At 43.7% G+C, this 21000-nt stretch overlaps 1 protein-coding gene across 1 annotated transcript in view; it reads left to right on the plus strand.

Moving 5' to 3' along the window:
• LOC311240737 (galactose-1-phosphate uridylyltransferase-like) overlaps positions 1-21000 on the plus strand; it is a gene marked incomplete at both ends in the record, with an annotated part of 127964 nt that overhangs the window by 104289 nt on the left and 2675 nt on the right. The window contains one exon of the mRNA XM_084329310.1: positions 11191-11274. Within this exon, the coding sequence (XP_084185436.1) occupies positions 11191-11274 (84 nt within the window). The remainder of the gene's footprint in view (positions 1-11190; positions 11275-21000) is intronic.

Below are 21000 nucleotides of genomic sequence, written 5' to 3' on the forward strand. Positions count from 1 at the left end.
CCTCTGGATCTAACCCCCACACTATCTGGTTCCCTCTGGATCTAACCCCCACACTATCTGGTTCCAGCTGGATCTAACCCCCACACTATCTGGTTCCCTCTGGATCTAACCCCCACACTATCTGGTTCCCTCTGGATCTAACCTCCACACTATCTGGTTCCAGCTGGATCTAACCCCCACAATATCTGGTTCCACATGGATCTAACCCCCACACTATCAAGTTCAAGTTTCAAGTTTCAAGTTTCTTTAATAGTTGTCATACAGAAGTACAGAATACTTTTGTACAAAATGCTTCTTACTGTTGCGCTCCAGAGACTGTGCATGACAAGGTAAGTATGAAATAAAAACATAGTAAAAATTAGAAGTAAAAAAAGAGGTCACAGTGTTCAGTTTAGACATATGTACAATGTTCGTAGACGTAGTTACCATACAATATACAATACTGTGCAGTGTACTAATATACAATACTATATAGTGCAAGGCATAAATGGACGAGGTGCAGTTTAGGTACAATTCACAGTAGGTGTACGAGTTGTAGTGCAAATCCTTTATCAATAAATATAAAGTGTAAGTGTGTTTGTGTGATCTAAAGTGTGGAGAGTGGGTGCTGCAGTGTGTAGTTTGTTTGAGTGAGTGTGTGCGTGTGGGTGTGTGTGCTGTGTGCATTTGATGGTTGTTGCATAGTGATTATTGTTCGTTTAGCGATTATTGTTCGTTTAGCAGCCTGATGGCCTGGGGATAGAAGCTCCTTCTGAGTCTTTCTGTGCTCGCCATAAGACTCCGGTATCGCTTGCCTGACGGCAGCAGTTCAAAGAGGCAGTTGTTCGGGTGGCTCGAGTCCTTAATAATTATCTTAGCCTTCCCCTTGCACCGCTTGTTGTAAATGTTCTGGAGGGTGGGAAGCCCCCCTCTAATTGTGCGTTCGGCTGAACGTGTCACTCTTTGTAGTCTGCTACGGTCTTGTGCAGTGCTATTCCCAAACCAGGAGGTGATGTTGCCGGTCAGGATGCTCTCTATTGTACATGAGTAGAAGTTCCTAAGGATCTTCTGACTGACTTGGAACTTCCTTAGGCGCCTGAGGAAGTAGAGGCGTTGTCGTGCCTTCTTCACAACACTGTCAATGTGTGTGGTCCATGTCAAGTCCTCGGATATGTGGGCTCCGAGGTACTTGAAACTGTTCACTCTCTCAACTGGTGCCCCGTCGATGCTGAGGGGGCTGTAGTCCTTGACCCCCGACCTCCTGAAGTCCACAATCATCGCTTTTGTTTTGCTGACGTTCAGGGAGAGGCAGTTCTCCTGACACCACTGTGACAGGTTCTCTACCTCTTCCAGGTAGGCCCTTTCGTCGTTGGCAGAGATCAGGCCCACCACTACTGTGTCATCAGCAAATTTGATGATGGTGTTGTTGTTCCGCTGTGCTACGCAGTCATGTGTGTACAGGGAGTAGAGGAGGGGGCTCAGAACACAGCCCTGGGGGGCCCCTATGTTGAGCGTGATGGATGAGGAGGTGCAGTTGCCGGCTCTTACCACCTGGGGTCTGCCCGTCAGGAAGTCCAGGACCCACTGGCACAGGTCATAGTTCAAGCCCAGGTCCCTGAGCTTGGCTATGAGTTTGGAGGGGACTATGGTATTGAATGCTGAGCTGTAGTCGATGAACAGCATTCTCACATAGTTCCCCTGCCTCTTGTCCAGATGTGATGCTGCTGTGTGCAGCACATGGGCTATGGCGTCCTCCGTGGACCTGTTGGGGCGATATGCAAATTGCAGAGGGTCCAGGTTGATGGGGAGGGAGGAACAGATGTAGCCCTTCACTAGCTTCTCAAAGCACTTCATGGCTATGGAGGTGAGGGCTACAGGGCGGTAGTCGTTGAGGCAAGCGGGCGTAGATTTTTTGGGTACAGGGATGATGGTGGACTTCTTCAGACAGGTGGGGATGACGGCCTGTTCCAAGGACAGGTTGAAGATGTCAGTGAATACCGGGGCCAGTTGGTCGGCACAGACTTTTAGGACGCGGCCGGGGATGCCGTCCGGTCCTGCTGCCTTCCTGATATCCACTTTTTTAAAGATCCGTCTCACCTCATGCTCTGTTACCCTGAACACTGAGTCTCCATCAGCAGACCCCCCCCCCCCCCATTGCCGTGGTTTGTAGGCTGGTGTTGTTATTCACAGCCTCAAACCTCGCATAGAAGGAGTTGAGATCATTTGCTAAGGAGATGTCACTGTTCAGTTTGAGGGGGGTTCCTTTGTAGTCTGTCATTGTTCTGAGGCCCTGCCACATGCCTCTAGAGTCAGCCTGTTCAAACTGAAGTTCAACTTTATCCCTGTAACGCCGTATCTGGTTCCCTCTGGATCTAACCCCCACACTATCTGGTTCCAGCTGGATCTAACCCCCACACTATCTGGTTCCAGCTGGATCTAACCCCCACACTATCTGGTTCCAGCTGGATCTAACCCCCACACTATCTGGTTCCAGCTGGATCTAACCCCCACACTATCTGGTTCCCTCTGGATCTAACCCCCACACTATCTGGTTCCCTCTGGATCTAACCCCCACACTATCTGGTTCCAGCTGGATCTAACCCCCACACTATCTGGTTCCAGCTGGATCTAACCCCCACACTATCTGGTTCCCTCTGGATCTAACCCCCACACTATCTGGTTCCCTCTGGATCTAACCCCCACACTATCTGGTTCCCTCTGGATCTAACCCCCACACTATCTGGTTCCCTCTGGATCTAACCCCCACACTATCTGGTTCCAGCTGGATCTAACCCCCACACTATCTGGTTCCAGCTGGATCTAACCCCCACACTATCTGGTTCCAGCTGGATCTAACCCCCACACTATCTGGTTCCAGCTGGATCTAACCCCCACACTATCTGGTTCCCTCTGGATCTAACCCCCACACTATCTGGTTCCCTCTGGATCTAACCCCCACACTATCTGGTTCCAGCTGGATCTAACCCCCACACTATCTGGTTCCAGCTGGATCTAACCCCCACACTATATGGTTCCACATGGATCTAACCCCCACACTATCTGGTTCCCTCTGGATCTAACCCCCACACTATCTGGTTCCCTCTGGATCTAACCCCCACACTATCTGGTTCCAGCTGGATCTAACCCCCACACTATCTGGTTCCAGCTGGATCTAACCCACACACTATCTGGTTCCCTCTGGATCTAACCCCCACACTATCTGGTTCCCTCTGTATCTAACCCCCACACTATCTGGTTCCAGCTGGATCTAACCCCCACACTATCTGGTTCCCTCTGGATCTAACCCCCACACTATCTGGTTCCAGCTGGATCTAACCCCCACACTATCTGGTTCCCTCTGGATCTAACCCCCACACTATCTGGTTCCCTCTGGATCTAACCCCCACACTATCTGGTTCCAGCTGGATATAACCCCCACACTATCTGGTTCCCTCTGGATCTAACCCCCACACTATCTGGTTCCAGCTGGATCTAACCCCCACACTATCTGGTTCCCTCTGGATCTAACCCCCACACTATCTGGTTCCCTCTGGATCTAACCCCCACACTATCTGGTTCCCTCTGGATCTAACCCCCACACTATCTGGTTCCCTCTGGATCTAACCCCCACACTATCTGGTTCCAGCTGGATCTAACCCCCACACTATCTGGTTCCAGCTGGATCTAACCCCCACACTATCTGGTTCCAGCTGGATCTAACCCCCACACTATCTGGTTCCCTCTGGATCTAACCCCCACACTATCTGGTTCCAGCTGGATCTAACCCCCACACTATCTGGTTCCAGCTGGATCTAACCCCCACACTATCTGGTTCCCTCTGGATCTAACCCCCACACTATCTGGTTCCAGCTGGATCTAACCCCCACACTATCTGGTTCCCTCTGGATCTAACCCCCACACTATCTGGTTCCAGCTGGATCTAACCCCCACACTATCTGGTTCCCTCTGGATCTAACCCCCACACTATCTGGTTCCAGCTGGATCTAACCCCCACACTATCTGGTTCCAGCTGGATCTAACCCCCACACTATCTGGTTCCACATGGATCTAACCCCCACACTATCTGGTTCCCTCTGGATCTAACCCCCACACTATCTGGTTCCCTCTGGATCTAACCCCCACACTATCTGGTTCCAGCTGGATCTAACCCCCACACTATCTGGTTCCAGCTGGATCTAACCCCCACACTATCTGGTTCCACATGGATCTAACCCCCACACTATCTGGTTCCACATGGAGCTCCGTTTATCTCCAGGGGTGACGGACCATCTGAATATTACTAGGGCTGACCTCCAATAGTCGACTAATCGATTGAAAGGAGTCGTAGTCGACTGCCAACCTCTTTGTCGAATGCAAAAATATATATAATATATATTTTGTATCATTCTTTCCAAAATCAAAGAGGCCTAGAAGCATGGCTAACGCTAATGGAACGCATACCAGAGGCTAACTGCCTATGAAAACGGTCACAGATGCACTGAAAGAGGATTTCACCCATCTAATGAACACACTAGACTAGACAAATATCAAGATGTATCCATCAGTGGACCAATCGCATGCTTCCACAGAGGACAAGAAGCCTTCAGTCGACTCCTTCAGACATTAAGCACCCCCCCCCCCCCCCACAGCCCAAATAGTGTAATAGTGTAAAAGTGTGTAATAGTGTGCTAGTGTAATAGTGAATAGTGTGCTAGTGTAATAGCGTAATAGGGTGGTAGTGTAATAGTGTAATAGTGTAATAGTGTGTAATAGTGTGCTAGTGTAATAGTGTGCTAGTGTAATAGTGTGTAATAGTGTAATAGTGTGTAATAGTGTAATAGTGTAATAGTGTAATAGTGTGTAATAGTGTAATAGTGTAATAGTGTGTAATAGTGTAATAGTGTGTAATAGTGTGCTAGTGGAATAGTGTAATAGTGTGCTAGTGGAATAGTGTAATAGTGTAATAGTGTAATAGTGTAATAGTGTGTAATAGTGTGTTTTGATTGATTGATTGAAAACTTTATTAACAGATTGCAGAATGGGTACAATACAGTACAGCTCAATACACACAATTGTTAAGGGGATGCAGACCAGAGAAAGACTTTCGTCTTGTTTACACCAGGGTCCCCCATTTTCAATTCATCAGGACATATATGACATACATGACATACAGATAGTCAGTACTGCTACATCTATACATTTATGACATACCAGATTTGCAAATACAGTACTGTTTGTGATACAGAAGGAGTCAAGAAAAGGGAGTATATACATTTGACGTAGAAACTGTACATTGGAGGAGGTTGGGTGGGGGGGGTTGGGTACACTGGGATATTGACAACCATACTGGGTAATTTACATTGGAGGTGGTTGGGGGGGGGGGGGGGGGGCACACTGTATAAACAAGCAAAACTGTACATTGAGGGGGGGGAGACTCTGTACAAACAAACAAAATTGTACATTGGACTATTGACAAAACCATACTAGGTAAATGACTGTACATTGGAGGGGGTTGGGTTAGGATATTTACAGGGGCCAGTGTTGAATTGCAGTCTCCCGTAGGTGTCTCTTGAGAGAGGTTTTGAAAGTGGGTAGTGATCCACATTCCTTTACAGCTTTGGGTAGGGCGTTCCACATTGATGTGGCATAATTGCGAAACGTGTTTAGTCCCTTATTTGAGCCGAATCTGGGTTTAACATGATTTGTGGAGCTCCCTCTGGTGTTGTGATCGTGGTATTCACTGACCTTTGGGAAGTATTTTGCCATGTACATGGGTACCTTGGTCGTGTAGTGTATCTTGTAGACCAGGCCCATTGCAAGTTGCTGTACTCTGTCATCTACTCTAAGCCATCCTAGGTTGTCAAAGTGGGCAGGGGTGAGGTGGGTTCTAGGAGTAAGGTCAAGCAGTAGTCTGACCAGTTTGTTTTGAGATGTTTGTAATTTTGTTTTTAGCGCCTTTGAGGTGCTTTGGTACCATGAGGTGCAAGCATAGTCGTAGTACCCCTGAATGAGTGCTCCTGCCAGAGTCTTCAGGGTATTCTTGTTTACCAGAGAGGAGATCCGGTACAAGAATCGAGTTCGTTGGTTGACTTTTTTTATTACATTGGATGCCATTTTGTCACAGGAGAGATTAGCCTCTAGGATGGAACCCAGGTAGGTAATTTCATCTTTCCTTGTGACAATATTGTCACCCACTGTAACTGAGAAGCCGTCGGTCTTGCTGAGTTTGTTATTTGAACCGAAGAGAATGGACTCTGTTTTGCCCATGTGTAATGATAGTTTGTTATCAGCGAGCCATATGCAGATTCTGCCTAGTTCCGAGCTGAGGGTTTTTTCAACCTGTAACTTGTTCTTGTCAGAGACCAGCAGGGCTGAGTCGTCCGCAAACAGGAACAAGTTGCAGTCACAAGCTGACGACATGTCATTTGCATAAATTAGGAACAGTAGCGGTCCTAGTATGCTTCCTTGTGGAACACCACAGCTCACTGTGAGGGGGGGGGATAGGGTACCGTTTACCTCCACCATCTGTTCCCTCCCCTCAAGGTAGGATTGCATCCAGCTCACTGATAGACTATCAAAACCAATTGCTTTTAGCTTGTCAATCAGAATGGAGTGATTGACCGTGTCAAAGGCCTTTTGTAGGTCCAGCATGACCATGCCGCAGTATTTGCCTGCGTCCACCTCTTGTTTGATGTGGTCATTCAAATAGAGAAGGCGTAGTGTAATAGTGTGTAATAGTGTGTAATAGTGTAATAGTGTGCTAGTGTAATAGTGTAATAGTATGTAATAGTGTGCTAGTGTAATAGTGTGTAATAGTGCAATAGTGTGTAATAGTGTAATAGTGTGTAATAGTGTGCTAGTGTAATAGTGTAATAGTGTGTAATAGTGTAATAGTGTGTAATAGTGTAATAGTGTGTAATAGTGTAATAGTGTAATAGTGTGTAATAGTGTGTAATAGTGTAATAGTGTGTAATAGTGTGTAATAGTGTAATAGTGTAATAGTGTGTAATAGTGCAATAGTGTAATAGTGTGTAATAGTGTGTAATAGTGTGTAATAGTGTAATAGTGTGTAATAGTGTAATAGTGTGTAATAGTGTGTAATAGTGTGTAATAGTGTGTAATAGTGTAATCGTGTGTAATAGTGTGTAATAGTGTGCTAGTGTAAAAGTGTGTAATAGTGTGTAATAGTGTGTAATAGTGTGCTAGTGTAATAGTGTAATAGTGTGCTAGTGTAATAGTGTAATAGTGTAATAGTGTAATAGTGTGTAATAGTGTAATAGTGTGTAATAGTGTAATAGTGTAATAGTGTGTAATAGTGTAATAGTGTAATAGTGTGTAATAGTGTAATAGTGTGTAATAGTGTAATAGTGTGCTAGTGTAATAGTGTGTAATAGTGTGCTAGTGTGCTAGTGTAATAGTGTGTAATAGTGTAATAGTGTGTAATAGTGTGTAATAGTGTAATAGTGTGTAATAGTGTAATAGTGTAATAGTGTGTAATAGTGTAATAGTGTGTAATAGTGTAATAGTGTAATAGTGTGTAATAGTGTGCTAGTGTGCTAGTGTAATAGTGTAATAGTGTGTAATAGTGTAATAGTGTGTAATAGTGTGTAATAGTGTGCTAGTGTAATAGTGTGTAATAGTGTGTAATAGTGTGCTAGTGTGCTAGTGTAATAGTGTAATAGTGTGTAATAGTGTAATAGTGTGTAATAGTGTGTAATAGTGTGTAATAGTGTGCTAGTGTAATAGTGTGTAATAGTGTAATAGTGTAATAGTGTGTAATAGTGTGCTATTGTAATAGTGTGTAATAGTGTAATAGTGTAATAGTGTGTAATAGTGTAATAGTGTAATAGTGTGTAATAGTGTGTAATAGTGTAATAGTGTAATAGTGTAATAGTGTGTAATAGTGTGTAATAGTACAATAGTGTAATAGTGTAATAGTGTGTAATAGTGTGTAATAGTGTGTAATAGTACAATAGTGTAATAGTGTAATAGTGTGTAATAGTGTGTAATAGTGCAATAGTGTAATAGTGTAATAGTGTAATAGTGTGTAATAGTGTAATAGTGTGCTAGTGTAATAGTGTGTAATAGTGTAATAGTGTGTAATAGTGTAATAGTGTAATAGTGTGTAATAGTGTGTAATAGTGTAATAGTGTGTAATAGTGTAATAGTGTAATCGTGTGTAATAGTGTGTAATAGTGTGCTAGTGTAATAGTGTGTAATAGTGTAATAGTGTGTAATAGTGTAATAGTGTGTAATAGTGTAATAGTGTGTAATAGTGTAATAGTGTAATAGTGTGTAATAGTGTAATCGTGTGTAATAGTGTGCTAGTGTGCTAGTGTAATAGTGTAATAGTGTAATAGTGTAATAGTGTGTAATAGTGTAATAGTGTAATAGTGTAATAGTGTGTGATAGTGTAATAGTGTGTAATAGTGTGCTAGTGTGTAATAGTGTAAAAGTGTGCAATAGTGTAATCGTGTAATAGTGTGTAATAGTGTGTAATAGTGTAATAGTGTGTAATAGTGTGCTAGTGTAATAGTGTAATAGTGTGTAATATTGTAATAGTGTGTAATAGTGTGTAATAGTGTAATAGTGTGCTAGTGTGTAATAGTGTGTAATAGTGTGTAATAGTGTAATAGTGTGCTAGTGTGTAATAGTGTGTAATAGTGTGTAATAGTGTGTAATAGTGTGTAATAGTGTAATAGTGTGTAATAGTGTAATAGTGTGTAATAGTGTGCTAGTGTAATAGTGTGTAATAGTGGAATAGTGTAATAGTGTAATAGTGTGTAATAGTGTGTTTTGATTGATTGATTGAAAACTTTATTAACAGATTGCAGAATGGGTACAATACAGTACAGCTCAATACACACAATTGTTAAGGGGATGCAGACCATGTAATAGTGTGTAATAGTGTAATAGTGTGTAATTGTGTGTAATAGTGTGTAATTGTGTAATAGTGTAATAGTGTGCTAGTGTAAAAGTGTGTAATAGTGTAATAGTGTGTAATAGTACAATAGTGTAATAGTGTAATAGTGTAATAGTGTGTAATAGTGTGCTAGTGTAATAGTGTGCTAGTGTAATAGTGTAATAGTGTGTAATAGTGTGCTAGTGTAATAGTGTAATAGTGTGTAATAGTGTGATAGTGTAATAGTGTGTAATAGTGTGCTAGTGTAATATTGTAATAGTGTAATAGTGTGATAGTGTAATAGTGTAATAGTGTGTAATAGTGTGTAATAGTGTAATATTGTGTAATAGTGTGCTAGTGTAATAGTGTAATAGTGTGTAATAGTGTAATAGTGTAATAGTGTAATAGTGTGTAATAGTGTGATAGTGTAATAGTGTGTAATAGTGTGCTAGTGTAATATTGTAATAGTGTAATAGTGTGATAGTGTAATAGTGTAATAGTGTGTAATATTGTAATAGTGTAATAGTTTAATAGTGTAATGGTGTAATAGTTTGTCGTAGAGACTTGCGGGTTGTGCCATTGCACTCAGTAGGGATATCCTCTTTCATTGGTCTATGTTGACCACTCCCCCGAACCTTAGGCCGCGCCCCCTTTTTGTATCATTTGAACCGTTTGTCATAGAGACTCGCGAGAGACTCGTTGGCCGGCGGTGCACAGGTGTCACCCACACTTTCACAATTTCCCCCACGCGGAATTGTCTAGTTATTATTTATTATTTATATACATATAGAATTTCTCCATATGGATTTTAATAGATCATGCTTTTAAGTACTGTAGTTTTAATGGAGCTGGTGTTTTTTTATAGTGGTGAGTGTATGTTTGTATTTTAACCACTGCACAAATGAAGTTCCGAAAAGGAAAATAAAGTAATTTGAAGTATAGTACGAATCCTTAGTCGGGGACGGGTCTAAATATTGCACGCGGGGAATATAAAAGCGTGAGCGGGATCCACGGAGAGAGAGAGAGAGAGAGTGAAGTGTGAGCGACGGAGGAGAGATGATTCAGAGCAGAGCGCTCTCGTCTCCTTCATCGCTGCGTCTCCACAGCTGCTGCTGACGAGGAGTGCGCCGCACGTCTGGTACTTGACCCCCGAGCCAACCGGAGGGAATTAGGAAAAACTCAAATCTGCGGCAGGGAGCAGGCGTGGAGTGTGTGTGTGTGTGTGTGTGTGTGTGTGTGTGTGTGTGTGTGTGTGTGTGTGTGTGTGTGTGTGTGTGTGTGTGTGTGTGTGTGTGTGTGTGTGTGTGTGTGTGTGTGCATCTGTGTGTGCATATGTGTGTGTGTGTGTGTGTGTGTGTGTCTGTGTGTGTGTGTGTGTGTGTGCGGGTGTGTGTGAGTAGAGTAGACCACTGGATAGAACCGCATTCGGAATCTCGTTGAGCAAATAGTCATTAGTTTAAAATGAGAGCAATTAGGTTAAGATGAGACATTTAATAGTGAGGGTTCAAGGGCAGCAGTTGGGGAGTGAATGTAAGTCGATAGAAGGTCCTCACAAAGTCATACATGCTTGTGTGTGTGTGTGTGTGTGTGTGTGTGTGTGTGTGTGTGTGTGTGTGTGTGTGTGTGTGTGTGTGTGTCTGCGTGTGTGTGTCTGCGTGTGTGTGTGTGCGGGTGTGTGTGCGTGCGTGCGTGCGTGCGTGTGTGTGTGCCAAGAGAGACCAGGTGCTAGGCTGAATTTAGATGTAAATTAAAACGTGTTTTATAAACCTGATGTCTTGTTAAGCTGCATCAAAGCTAATAATCTCTATATTTCTCTCTCTCTATCTCTCTCTCTCTCTCTCTATCTCTCTCTCTCTCTCTCTCTCTCTCTCTCTCTCTCTCTCTCTCTCTATCTCTCTATATCTCTCTCTATCTCTCTCTCTACCATCCCTCTCTTCTCACCCCCCTCCCCTCACCGGGATTCTTTCTTTCCTCTATTCTCTCCATCTTCGTAAAACGCGTTGTTGTTATTTCATCGTCTTGCACTCTGTCTCTCTTCTCAATTCATTATATATCATATATATCTCTATCTATCTCTATATATATATATCTCTCTATATCTCTATATCTCTATATCTCTCTCTATATATCTCTCTCTCTATATATCTCTATCCCTCTCTATATCTCTATCCATCTATGTATCTCTATATCTCTATCTCTCTCTCTATCTATCTCTCTCTCTCTCTCTCTCTCTCTCTCTATCTCTCTCTCTCTCTCTCTCTCTCTCTCTCTCTCTCTCTATCTCTCTATCTCTACCTCTGTATCTGCAGGCCTGGCAGACATCATGAAGCGACTGCTGACCAAGTATGACAACCTGTTTGAAATCTCCTTCCCCTACTCCATGGGCTGGCACGGTAAGAGAGATGTATATAAAGAGAGCGAGAGAGAGAGAGGGAGAGAGGGAGATATAGAGAGACACACAGAGAGAGCGAGAGAGAGAGAGAGAGAGAGAGAGAGAGAGAGAGAGAGAAAAATGGAGAGACACACACATAGAGATAGGGAGAGAGAGACACAGAGAGAGGGAGAGATAGAGAGAGACACACAGAGAGAGATAGATGGATAAAGAGAGAGGGAGGACTGATGCATATATATATATATATATATATATATATATATATATATATATATATATGTATATATATTTTTTTTTTATATAATGTGATATATTGGATATGATATGAGTATATGATTCACCTCACCCACTCCATATCAGTGTGATATATATATGTACACTATTTGCATATTTCTTAACCCGTTGTGAATCATAATATATCTGTGTTATGTCGTCCGCTGTGCCCTCTTTATGTCGTCCGCTGTGCCCTCTTCAGGACGTGTGAGAGTCACAAATGCTTCCATACAGCTTGTGGTTTTCATTGAGTGGGAGATAGTGTGTGGGGGGGGTTACATTACCTGAGGCAACACCGACAGATGCTGGCAGGGGTGCAGTGCTCATGCCACGCGGTACCACGCCGTTCCACCACTTTTCTGAGCAGAAGCACGCGCACGCACACAAAAATGCGTTCACAACTTTCACTCGACTCGTCGTGCCGTGCGCCAAGTACCGGTACTCAGCTATCACCTAGTCTTTGCATAACAATAGCATAACACTATACGAGAAGAGCAAAACCAAAAACCCTGTACCAATTGGTGGGGTTTGCTTGAGCTGTGGAACCTCTCACTAAGTGACAAATGGTCCCGACTGGAAGGATCAAGGATGAGCAATTAAGTTGTGTTTCAGAAGGAAACTGTCCTTCTGTAAACTGTAAGTTACATTGTTAATTTAGTTTGTATTTACTTTTCTAGTTTAAGTTAATTCAATTAAAGAAATTGTAACTACAATAGTGTATCTACAATTACATTTAAAACATTGTTTGTTTTTCAACCATATCTGTTGACAATATAATTTCTTTATATATTGAAGGCTACACCCTGCTACCCTTTTCAGCTTCTCTATTTCAAGGCAATATTTACAAAAACTAAACTAAAACTAGTAATTTCCTATACAAACATGTTTCCTACTATTTATGCATAATAATCATCTGTTCTGTGCGACCGCGAGGGAACATGTATGCGCATGCACGTGGCGTAATTTAAACAGAGTACAGGCACTTCTGAAATGACGACTGCACCCCTGGATGCAGGGGTGGCTGAAGTACAAGGTGTATTAGTGGAGGACACAGAGACTCAATCGCAACAGCAAGAAGCGACCAGCAGACATTAGCGAATACTGGTGTTGTTTTTAGTGTGTACAAAGGGGGTTAGTATAGTGTAGTAGTAGTACAGTAGTTGTAATAGTAGTAGTTTTTTGGTTGTACAAAGCAGTTCTGACTGAAGTGTTGCAGCTCAAAGTGCTTCACAACAGTAGAACAGACATTAACCTCTGTTTAAGCCCTAGCCATATTTTCAGAAAATGTGCCTAAAAATACATACCTAAGTAAATGGAAGATTGCTCCACGTCTACAAAAGTCCATTTGCATGTTCTTGGTATCTAGGGACATCTATGGATCTCAGGGAATGTATTCCCAGTGTCAGAAATATTGTGTCTGTTACTAGGCTTGAGTAAATTGTAATGAACCAAAAGAGAATATCAATTTCCTTTTTTATTATTATTTTTTTAAATTGTTTATCTTTGACGGTGAATGACACCATGCTAACATTGACCAGACGTGAAACATTGCCACTGAGCAGCATTCAGCACCTTCTTTTTTTTTATCCACTTTTTCTCCCATTTTTCTATTTTTCTCCCATCCCAATTTGCATATCGTCCAATTCAACCCTCCCCTGTCTTTGAACGCTGTTTCTTGCCTCCCACAAGCCGGCTGCAATGTGGACTAAGTCATACATAGCACGAGTCCCCTCCGATACCCGAGGTAACAGCCGTCGCATCTTTTCACCTGCGCAGCTCGATCTTTCAGCGTCGGGGGTCTGGGCTTTGGAGGGGCCCCACCCCCGTCGCTTCTTGATTCTACTGTGCAGGTGCACCAACCGACCTGTAGGAGTCGCTGTCCACAACGCCCAATCCACACCCTTCAGTTTCCCTCCCCGTAATACGGCCAATGTGTATTACTGTGGATGACCAGCTAAACTGAAAGCAATGTGGAGAGCGGGGCTCAAACAGGAGGCATCCTGTTCGAGCCTAGTCTCCAGCATTCGTCGCGAGCGCCTTGCCCACTGCACCACGTAGCCGCCCCATCATTCAGCACCTTCTTGAGATCATGTGTACATATATAAACTCATATTTCACTAATAACACTTCAAATCATTGGTAAACAAACTTAGTGCTGAAAATATACACGTTGACTGGTGTTTTGACATGGTTAGGGTATTTACTCTTGGCTACATTTGAAAAAGAAACGCAACATTAATTAATATGTTCTGTATTGATCGATTTATGGTGTGATATGAATCTCGACCATGTACCGGGCCCGTCTGGCCTTAAGGGGTTAAATAAACAGAATAAGCAGCAATGTAAGTGCATTTTATATTTTATAATAACTGTCTTGTACACACATTTTAAATATATTTTACAGCAGTAGTAATAATAATAATAATAATTTATTTATTTTGTATAGCGCTTTTCAACGACCCAAAGTCTTAGTACATTCAATGTGTTCTGTTCTGTTATAATGAACAGTGCATGTTTATTTAGTCACTCAAAGAAAATACTTTTACTCAAGTACTGTACTTAAGTACAATTTCAAGTTACTTCTACTTTACGTGAGTATTTTCATTTTAGGGACCTTTATACTTTTACTCCACATTTCAAAGGAAATATTGTACTTTTTACTCCACTACATTTATCCGAACCCATCAGTGACTAGTTACTTTGAAGAAACATATTTTGCATAGAAAACATTGCAAACAATTATGAAGATGATATACTTTCACATTTGAAGCCTGTCAACTTCAAGAGGACGCAATCAGAGCAGAATAACTGGACCACATACCACTTTAACATACCATTTAATCAGAGCAGCATCACTGGACAACATACCACTTTAACATAACATTTAATCAGAGCAGCATCACTGGACCACATACCACTTTAACATAACCTTTAATCAGAGCAGCATAACTGGACCACATACCACTTTAACATAACCTTTAATCAGAGCAGCATCACTGGACCACATACCACTTTAACATAAAATTTAATCAGAGCAGCATCGCTGGACCACATACCACTTTAACATAACCTTTAATCAGAGCAGCATAACTGGACCACACACAACTTTAACATAACCTTTAATCAGAGCAGCATAACTGGACCACATACCACTTTAACATAACCTTTAATCAGAGCAGCATAACTGGACCACACACCACTTTAACATAAACATTTACAGGTAGTAAAAACAACACAGGCAGTGTAAACTATTAGGTCAATTTGGTCAGTATAATTTACTATCTAACTAGCTGAAAAAAAAAATATTCACATTATTCACAGTGTCACATAAGGTGCAGTATGCATAAGGTAATGTTATGATTGAATATCTACTGAGTATACATTATTCACAGTATCACAGTATCCACTGAAATATACATTATTCATAGTATCACAGTATCCACATAAGGTGCAGTAAGCCTAAGGTAGTGTAGGTTGTCCTCCTTGGGTTCCTATAAGTCCCAGGTCAATGTCTGGTAGCAGTCGCTGTCGCTGCCCCCTGTTGTGGAGCCTGGAGGCTGCTAGTTGCTGCCCACTGTTGTGGAGCCTGATGGCCGCTGGTATGAAGGACTGTCCGAGGCGGTTAGTTGAGTGTCGGGGGGGAATGAGTCTGTGGCTGAACGAGCTTCTCATCTTGACTAGCTCGTCGTAGAGGGGGTGGTAGAGGTTCTCCATGATGGCAGCCAGCTTCCTTATCATCCCCCTCTCTGCCATCACCTCAAGTCTAGGTAGCTCGACTCCCACCACGGAGCTAGCCTTCCTCACCAGCCTGTTGAGCTTGTTGGTGTCCCTTGAGTTGATGTAGCCTCCCCAGCATGCCACAGCATAGAAGAGGATGCTGGCCACTACAGACTGGTAGAATGACTGCAGCAGTCTGTTGCACACGTTGAAGGACCTGAGTCTCCTCAGGAAGAACAGCCTGCTCTGTCCCTTCCTGTAGAGGGCCTCTGTGTTGTCCGACCAGTCCAGTTTATTGTTCAGGTGTACCCCAAGGAACTTGTATGAGTCCACCACCTCCACATCCACCCCTCAGATGGTGATGGGAATCGGGGGGGGGGGGGCCTCTTCTTGCCCTTCCGGAAGTCCACCACCAGCTCCTTTGTCTTACTGGTGTTGAGTTGGAGGTGGTTGCTGTCGCTCCACCCCACGAAGCTCTCCACCAGGGCTCTGCACTCATCCTCATCATCGTCGGTGATGTAGCTTACGATGGAGGAGTCGTCTGAGAACTTCTGCAGGTGGCACCCGCTTGAGTTGCAGCAGAAGTCTGAGGTATAGAGGGTGAAGAGGAAGGGTGACAGCACAGTTCCAACAAATACCACTTTAACATACCATTTAATCAGAGCAGCATCACTGGACCACATACCACTTTAACATACCATTTAATCAGAGCAGCATCACTGGACAACATACCACTTTAACATAACATTTAATCAGAGCAGCATCACTGGACCACATACCACTTTAACATAACCTTTAATCAGAGCAGCATAACTGGACCACGTACCACTTTAACATAACATTTAATCAGAGCAGCATAACTGGACCACATACCACTTTAACATAACCTTTAATCAGAGCAGCATAACTGGACCACATACCACTTTAACATAACCTTTAATCAGAGCAGCATCACTGGACCACATACCACTTTAACATAACCTTTAATCAGAGCAGCATAACTGGACCACATACCACTTTAATATAACCTTTAATCAGAGCAGCATCACTGGACCACACACCACTTTAACATAACCTTTAATCACAGCAGCATATCTGGACCACATAAGATAAGATAAGATAAGATATTCCTTTATTGATCCCCTTGGGGAAATTCAGGCATCATAGCAGCATGGGGGAAGGGGGGGGTGGGGGGGTGGTACAGGTAGTAAAAACAACACAGGCAGTGTAAACTATTAGGTCAATTTGGTCAGTATAATTTACTATCTAACTAGCTGAAAAAAAAATATTCACATTATTCACAGTGTCACATAAGGTGCAGTATGCATAAGGTAATGTTATGATTGAATATCTACTGAGTATACATTATTCACAGTATCACAGTATCCACTGAAATATACATTATTCATAGTATCACAGTATCCACATAAGGTGCAGTAAGCCTAAGGTAGTGTAGGTTGTCCTCCTTGGGTTCCTATAAGTCCCAGGTCAATGTCTGGTAGCAGTCGCTGTCGCTGCCCCCTGTTGTGGAGCCTGGAGGCTGCTAGTTGCTGCCCACTGTTGTGGAGCCTGATGGCCGCTGGTATGAAGGACTGTCCGAGGCGGTTAGTTGAGTGTCGGGGGGGAATGAGTCTGTGGCTGAACGAGCTTCTCATCTTGACTAGCTCGTCGTAGAGGGGGTGGTAGAGGTTCTCCATGATGGCAGCCAGCTTCCTTATCATCCCCCTCTCTGCCATCACCTAAAGTCTAGGTAGCTTGACTCCCACCACGGAGCTAGCCTTCCTCACCAGCCTGTTGAGCTTGTTGGTGTCCCTTGAGTTGATGTAGCCTCCCCAGCATGCCACAGCATAGAAGAGGATGCTGGCCACTACAGACTGGTAGAATGACTGCAGCAGTATGTTGCACACGTTGAAGGACCTGGGTCTCCTCAGGAAGAACAGCCTGCTCTGTCCCTTCCTGTAGAGGGCCTCTGTGTTGTCCGACCAGTCCAGTTTATTGTTCAGGTGTACCCCAAGGAACTTGTATGAGTCCACCACCTCCACATCCACCCCTCGGATGGTGATGGGAATCGGGGGGGGGGCCTCTTCTTGCCCCTCCGGAAGTCCACCACCAGCTCCTTGGTCTTACTGGTGTTGAGTTGGAGGTGGTTGCTGTCGCTCCACCCCACGAAGCTCTCCACCAGGGCTCTGCACTCCTCCTCATCATCGTCGGTGATGTAGCTTACGATGGAGGAGTCGTCTGAGAACTTCTGCAGGTGGCACCCGCTTGAGTTGCAGCAGAAGTCTGAGGTATAGAGGGTGAAGAGGAAGGGTGACAGCAGAGTTCCAACAAATACCACTTTAACATACCATTTAATCAGAGCAGCATCACTGGACCACATACCACTTTAACATACCATTTAATCAGAGCAGCATCACTGGACCACATACCACTTTAACATAACATTTAATCAGAGCAGCATCACTGGACCACATACCACTTTAACATCACCTTTAATCAGAGCAGCATAACTGGACCACGTACCACTTTAACATAACCTTTAATCAGAGCAGCATAACTGGACCACATACCACTTTAACATAACCTTTAATCAGAGCAGCATAACTGGACCACATACCACTTTAACATAACCTTTAATCAGAGCAGCATAACTGGACCACATACCACTTTAACATAACCTTTAATCAGAGCAGCATAACTGGACAACATACCACTTTAACATAACCTTTAAAGGGGAGATGAAGCAGTGAGCAATGTGATCCTAGTTTGTTTGTTGTGTACCTTGTGTAAGACAGGGTCCTATAATCAAATTAAAAATCTAGCTTATTTGTCTGAAAAATCAAATATAATATCCCTGTTTTCAACATGGGCGCCGCCATTTTGTTGCTGACGTCATGGGGCTGGTTGGGTCTGGCTCCTAGTATACACTGTTGGTTAGATGGCTATGGATGGACATGGATTGTCGGGTCAGTCTGTAAATAAAATGTTGCCTACCAAACATCGGGACCGCGTGGTGCTTTTTGTACGGCTCCCGGCTGTTCGAACGAATTTTACCGCATGAAAGAGAGATGAAAAGTGGTTCATTTCCACAAATTACCAGTGAAAAAAAACACTTTTATTGGCGCGTTGGCTGGCTGCACTGAAGCGGCGCGATCCACCTGTTGGACAGTGGACGAAGATCTGCGGGCAACATTTCATTGCCTCGGATTATGTTGTTGAGGGGGGCTTTGAAGAGGATGGGAGGTTTGTCCAGAAGACCACTAATAAGATGAAGCCTGATGCTGTGCCCTCGGTCTTCGACTTCAGTGGCTATAGTGCAGGAGAGACGGACAGACCAGCCCAGGTAGTTCAACCAGCGTCAGCCCTGCGCCGGAGAGACCGCGCTTCTACAGCTAAAGAGCGAGAGGTATAATCAGGGTGTTGGATCAGTGTTTCGCATATAATCTTTGCAGACTGTCTATATTTAGACTAGCCACCTGTAGTGATATGCAGTAGGTACGATAACGTTAGCTTTCTGTATCATAACGTTAGTCATAAATGTCATTATGAATTGAAAATGGGGGACCCTGATGTAAACAAGACGAAAGTCTAGTCTCACCTGATACCTTGCTCTGTATCAGAACGTTAGTCATAAATGTGATGACTCTATATACATGTGATGTGAATGGGCCGGGTAATGATAGGTTTTAATTAATAGATCCCGTGTCCTCTGTATAATTGTTTAGCATAGGTACCTTTATGAAATAAAGTTGTTATTCCTTGTACCCCGGTTGTGCAGTTGGTTATTTCAGGGCATTTGGACAAATAGCAGTTTCCCTGCTACATAGCAGTTTCTCCTGCTACTGGTATAACTCACATATTTATTACATACAGTACACAGTTGTGATGACTATATACAGTAGTACAGAAGCTGTATATAGTCATCACAACTTCTGTACTCTATATAGTCATCACAGCTGAGAGAATTGTTGAATATAATTATATAGAACACAAATGTTCTAGAATGTTCGATTATGACATCATACTGTGACATCACAAATGTTCTAGAATGTTTGATTATAACATCATACGGTGACATCACAAATGAGTCGAATCGAGTGTGCTACTGCGTGCAATTCTCCTGAGGTGGTCAGTAGGTCAAACCACCCCCATGACGTCAGCAACAAAATGGCCGTGCCCATAATGATAAATGCTTCAAAAAAGCACATAACAAATAGTTTTTTCTTAGAAACTGCTTATTTTTATAATGTGATTTTTTTCTGTGGCTTATCTAAATACTAATGTGATGCTATGAATATGTATTTATCGCTATGCTTCATCTCCACTTTAATCAGAGCAGCATAACTGGACCACATACCACTTTAACATAACCTTTAATCAGAGCAGCATAGTTACTTTGATTTCATCCTCGTGACTGGTGCCTATTTCATAAGTCAACGTCTCTGAACGGACCTTTGGATTAAACCATGTTGTATCCAGTGATGAACGGCCTGTTCCCAGCGGAACACAGGTTACTTAACGTCACACAAGTCGAGCTGCACATGCTTTGCTTGCTAACGTTAGATAGCAGTGTTGATACGAAGGAGCCGTCTGCCACCAGAGATGTTGTTTCAACTAATGTATTCACAAAATGTGTTACCAGTCAAACATTATGGCATTTGCTACGTTATGTTTGCAAATATAATGTGTATACACACACATACTGTATATGTACACAAATATTGTGGAGTTTGGTTAAATGTGCAAATTGTGTGTCCAAGTTCAAAGAGGGCGGAAGGAGAGAGGAAGGGAGGTGTAGGAGGGAAGGAGAGAGGAAGGGAGGTGTAGGAGGGAAGGAGAGAGGAAGGGAGGTGTAGGAGGGAAGGAGAGAGGAAGGGAGGTGAAGGAGGGAAGGAGAGAGGAAGGGAGGTGGAGGAGGGAAGGAGAGATGAAGGGAGGTGTAGGAGGGAAGGATAGAGGAAGGGAGGTGGATGAGGGAAGGAGAGAGGAAGGGAGGTGTAGGAGGGAAGGAGAGAGGAAGGGAGGTGGAGGAGGGAAGGAGAGAGGAAGGGAGGTGGAGGAGGGAAGGAGAGTGGAAGGGAGGTGTAGGAGGGAAGGAGAGAGGAAGGGAGGTGTAGGAGGGAAGGAGAGAGGAATGGATGTGTAGGAGGGAAGGAGAGAGGAAGGGAGGTGTAGGAGGGAAGGAGAGAGGAATGGATGTGGAGGAGGGAAGGAGAGAGGAAGGGAGGTGTAGGAGGGAAGGAGAGAGGAAGGGAGGTGTAGGAGGGAAGGAGAGAGGAAGGGAGGTGGAGGAGGGAAGGAGAGAGGAAGGGAGGTGTAGGAGGGAAGGAGAGTGGAAGGGAGGTGGAGGAGGGAAGGAGAGAGGAAGGGAGGTGGAGGAGGGAAGGAGAGTGGAAGGGAGGTGTAGGAGGGAAGGAGAGAGGAAGGGAGGTGGAGGAGGGAAGGAGAGAGGAAGGGAGGTGTAGGAGGGAAGGAGAGAGGAAGGGAGGTGGAGGAGGGAAGGAGAGAGGAAGGGAGGTGTATGAGGGAAGGAGAGAGGAAGGGAGGTGGAGGAGGGAAGGAGAGAGGAAGGGAGGTGGAGGAGGGAAGGAGAGAGGAATGGAGGTGTAGGAGGGAAGGAGAGAGGAAGGGAGGTGTAGGAGGGAATGAGAGAGGAAGGGAGGTGTAGGAGGGAAGGAGAGAGGAAGGGAGGTGTAGGAGGGAATGATAGAGGAAGGGAGGTGTAGGAGGGAAGGAG

This window comes from Notolepis coatsorum (assembly GCF_963971535.1).
Source record: "Notolepis coatsorum genome assembly, chromosome: 14".
NCBI classification, from domain to species: Eukaryota; Metazoa; Chordata; class Actinopteri; order Aulopiformes; family Paralepididae; genus Notolepis; species Notolepis coatsorum.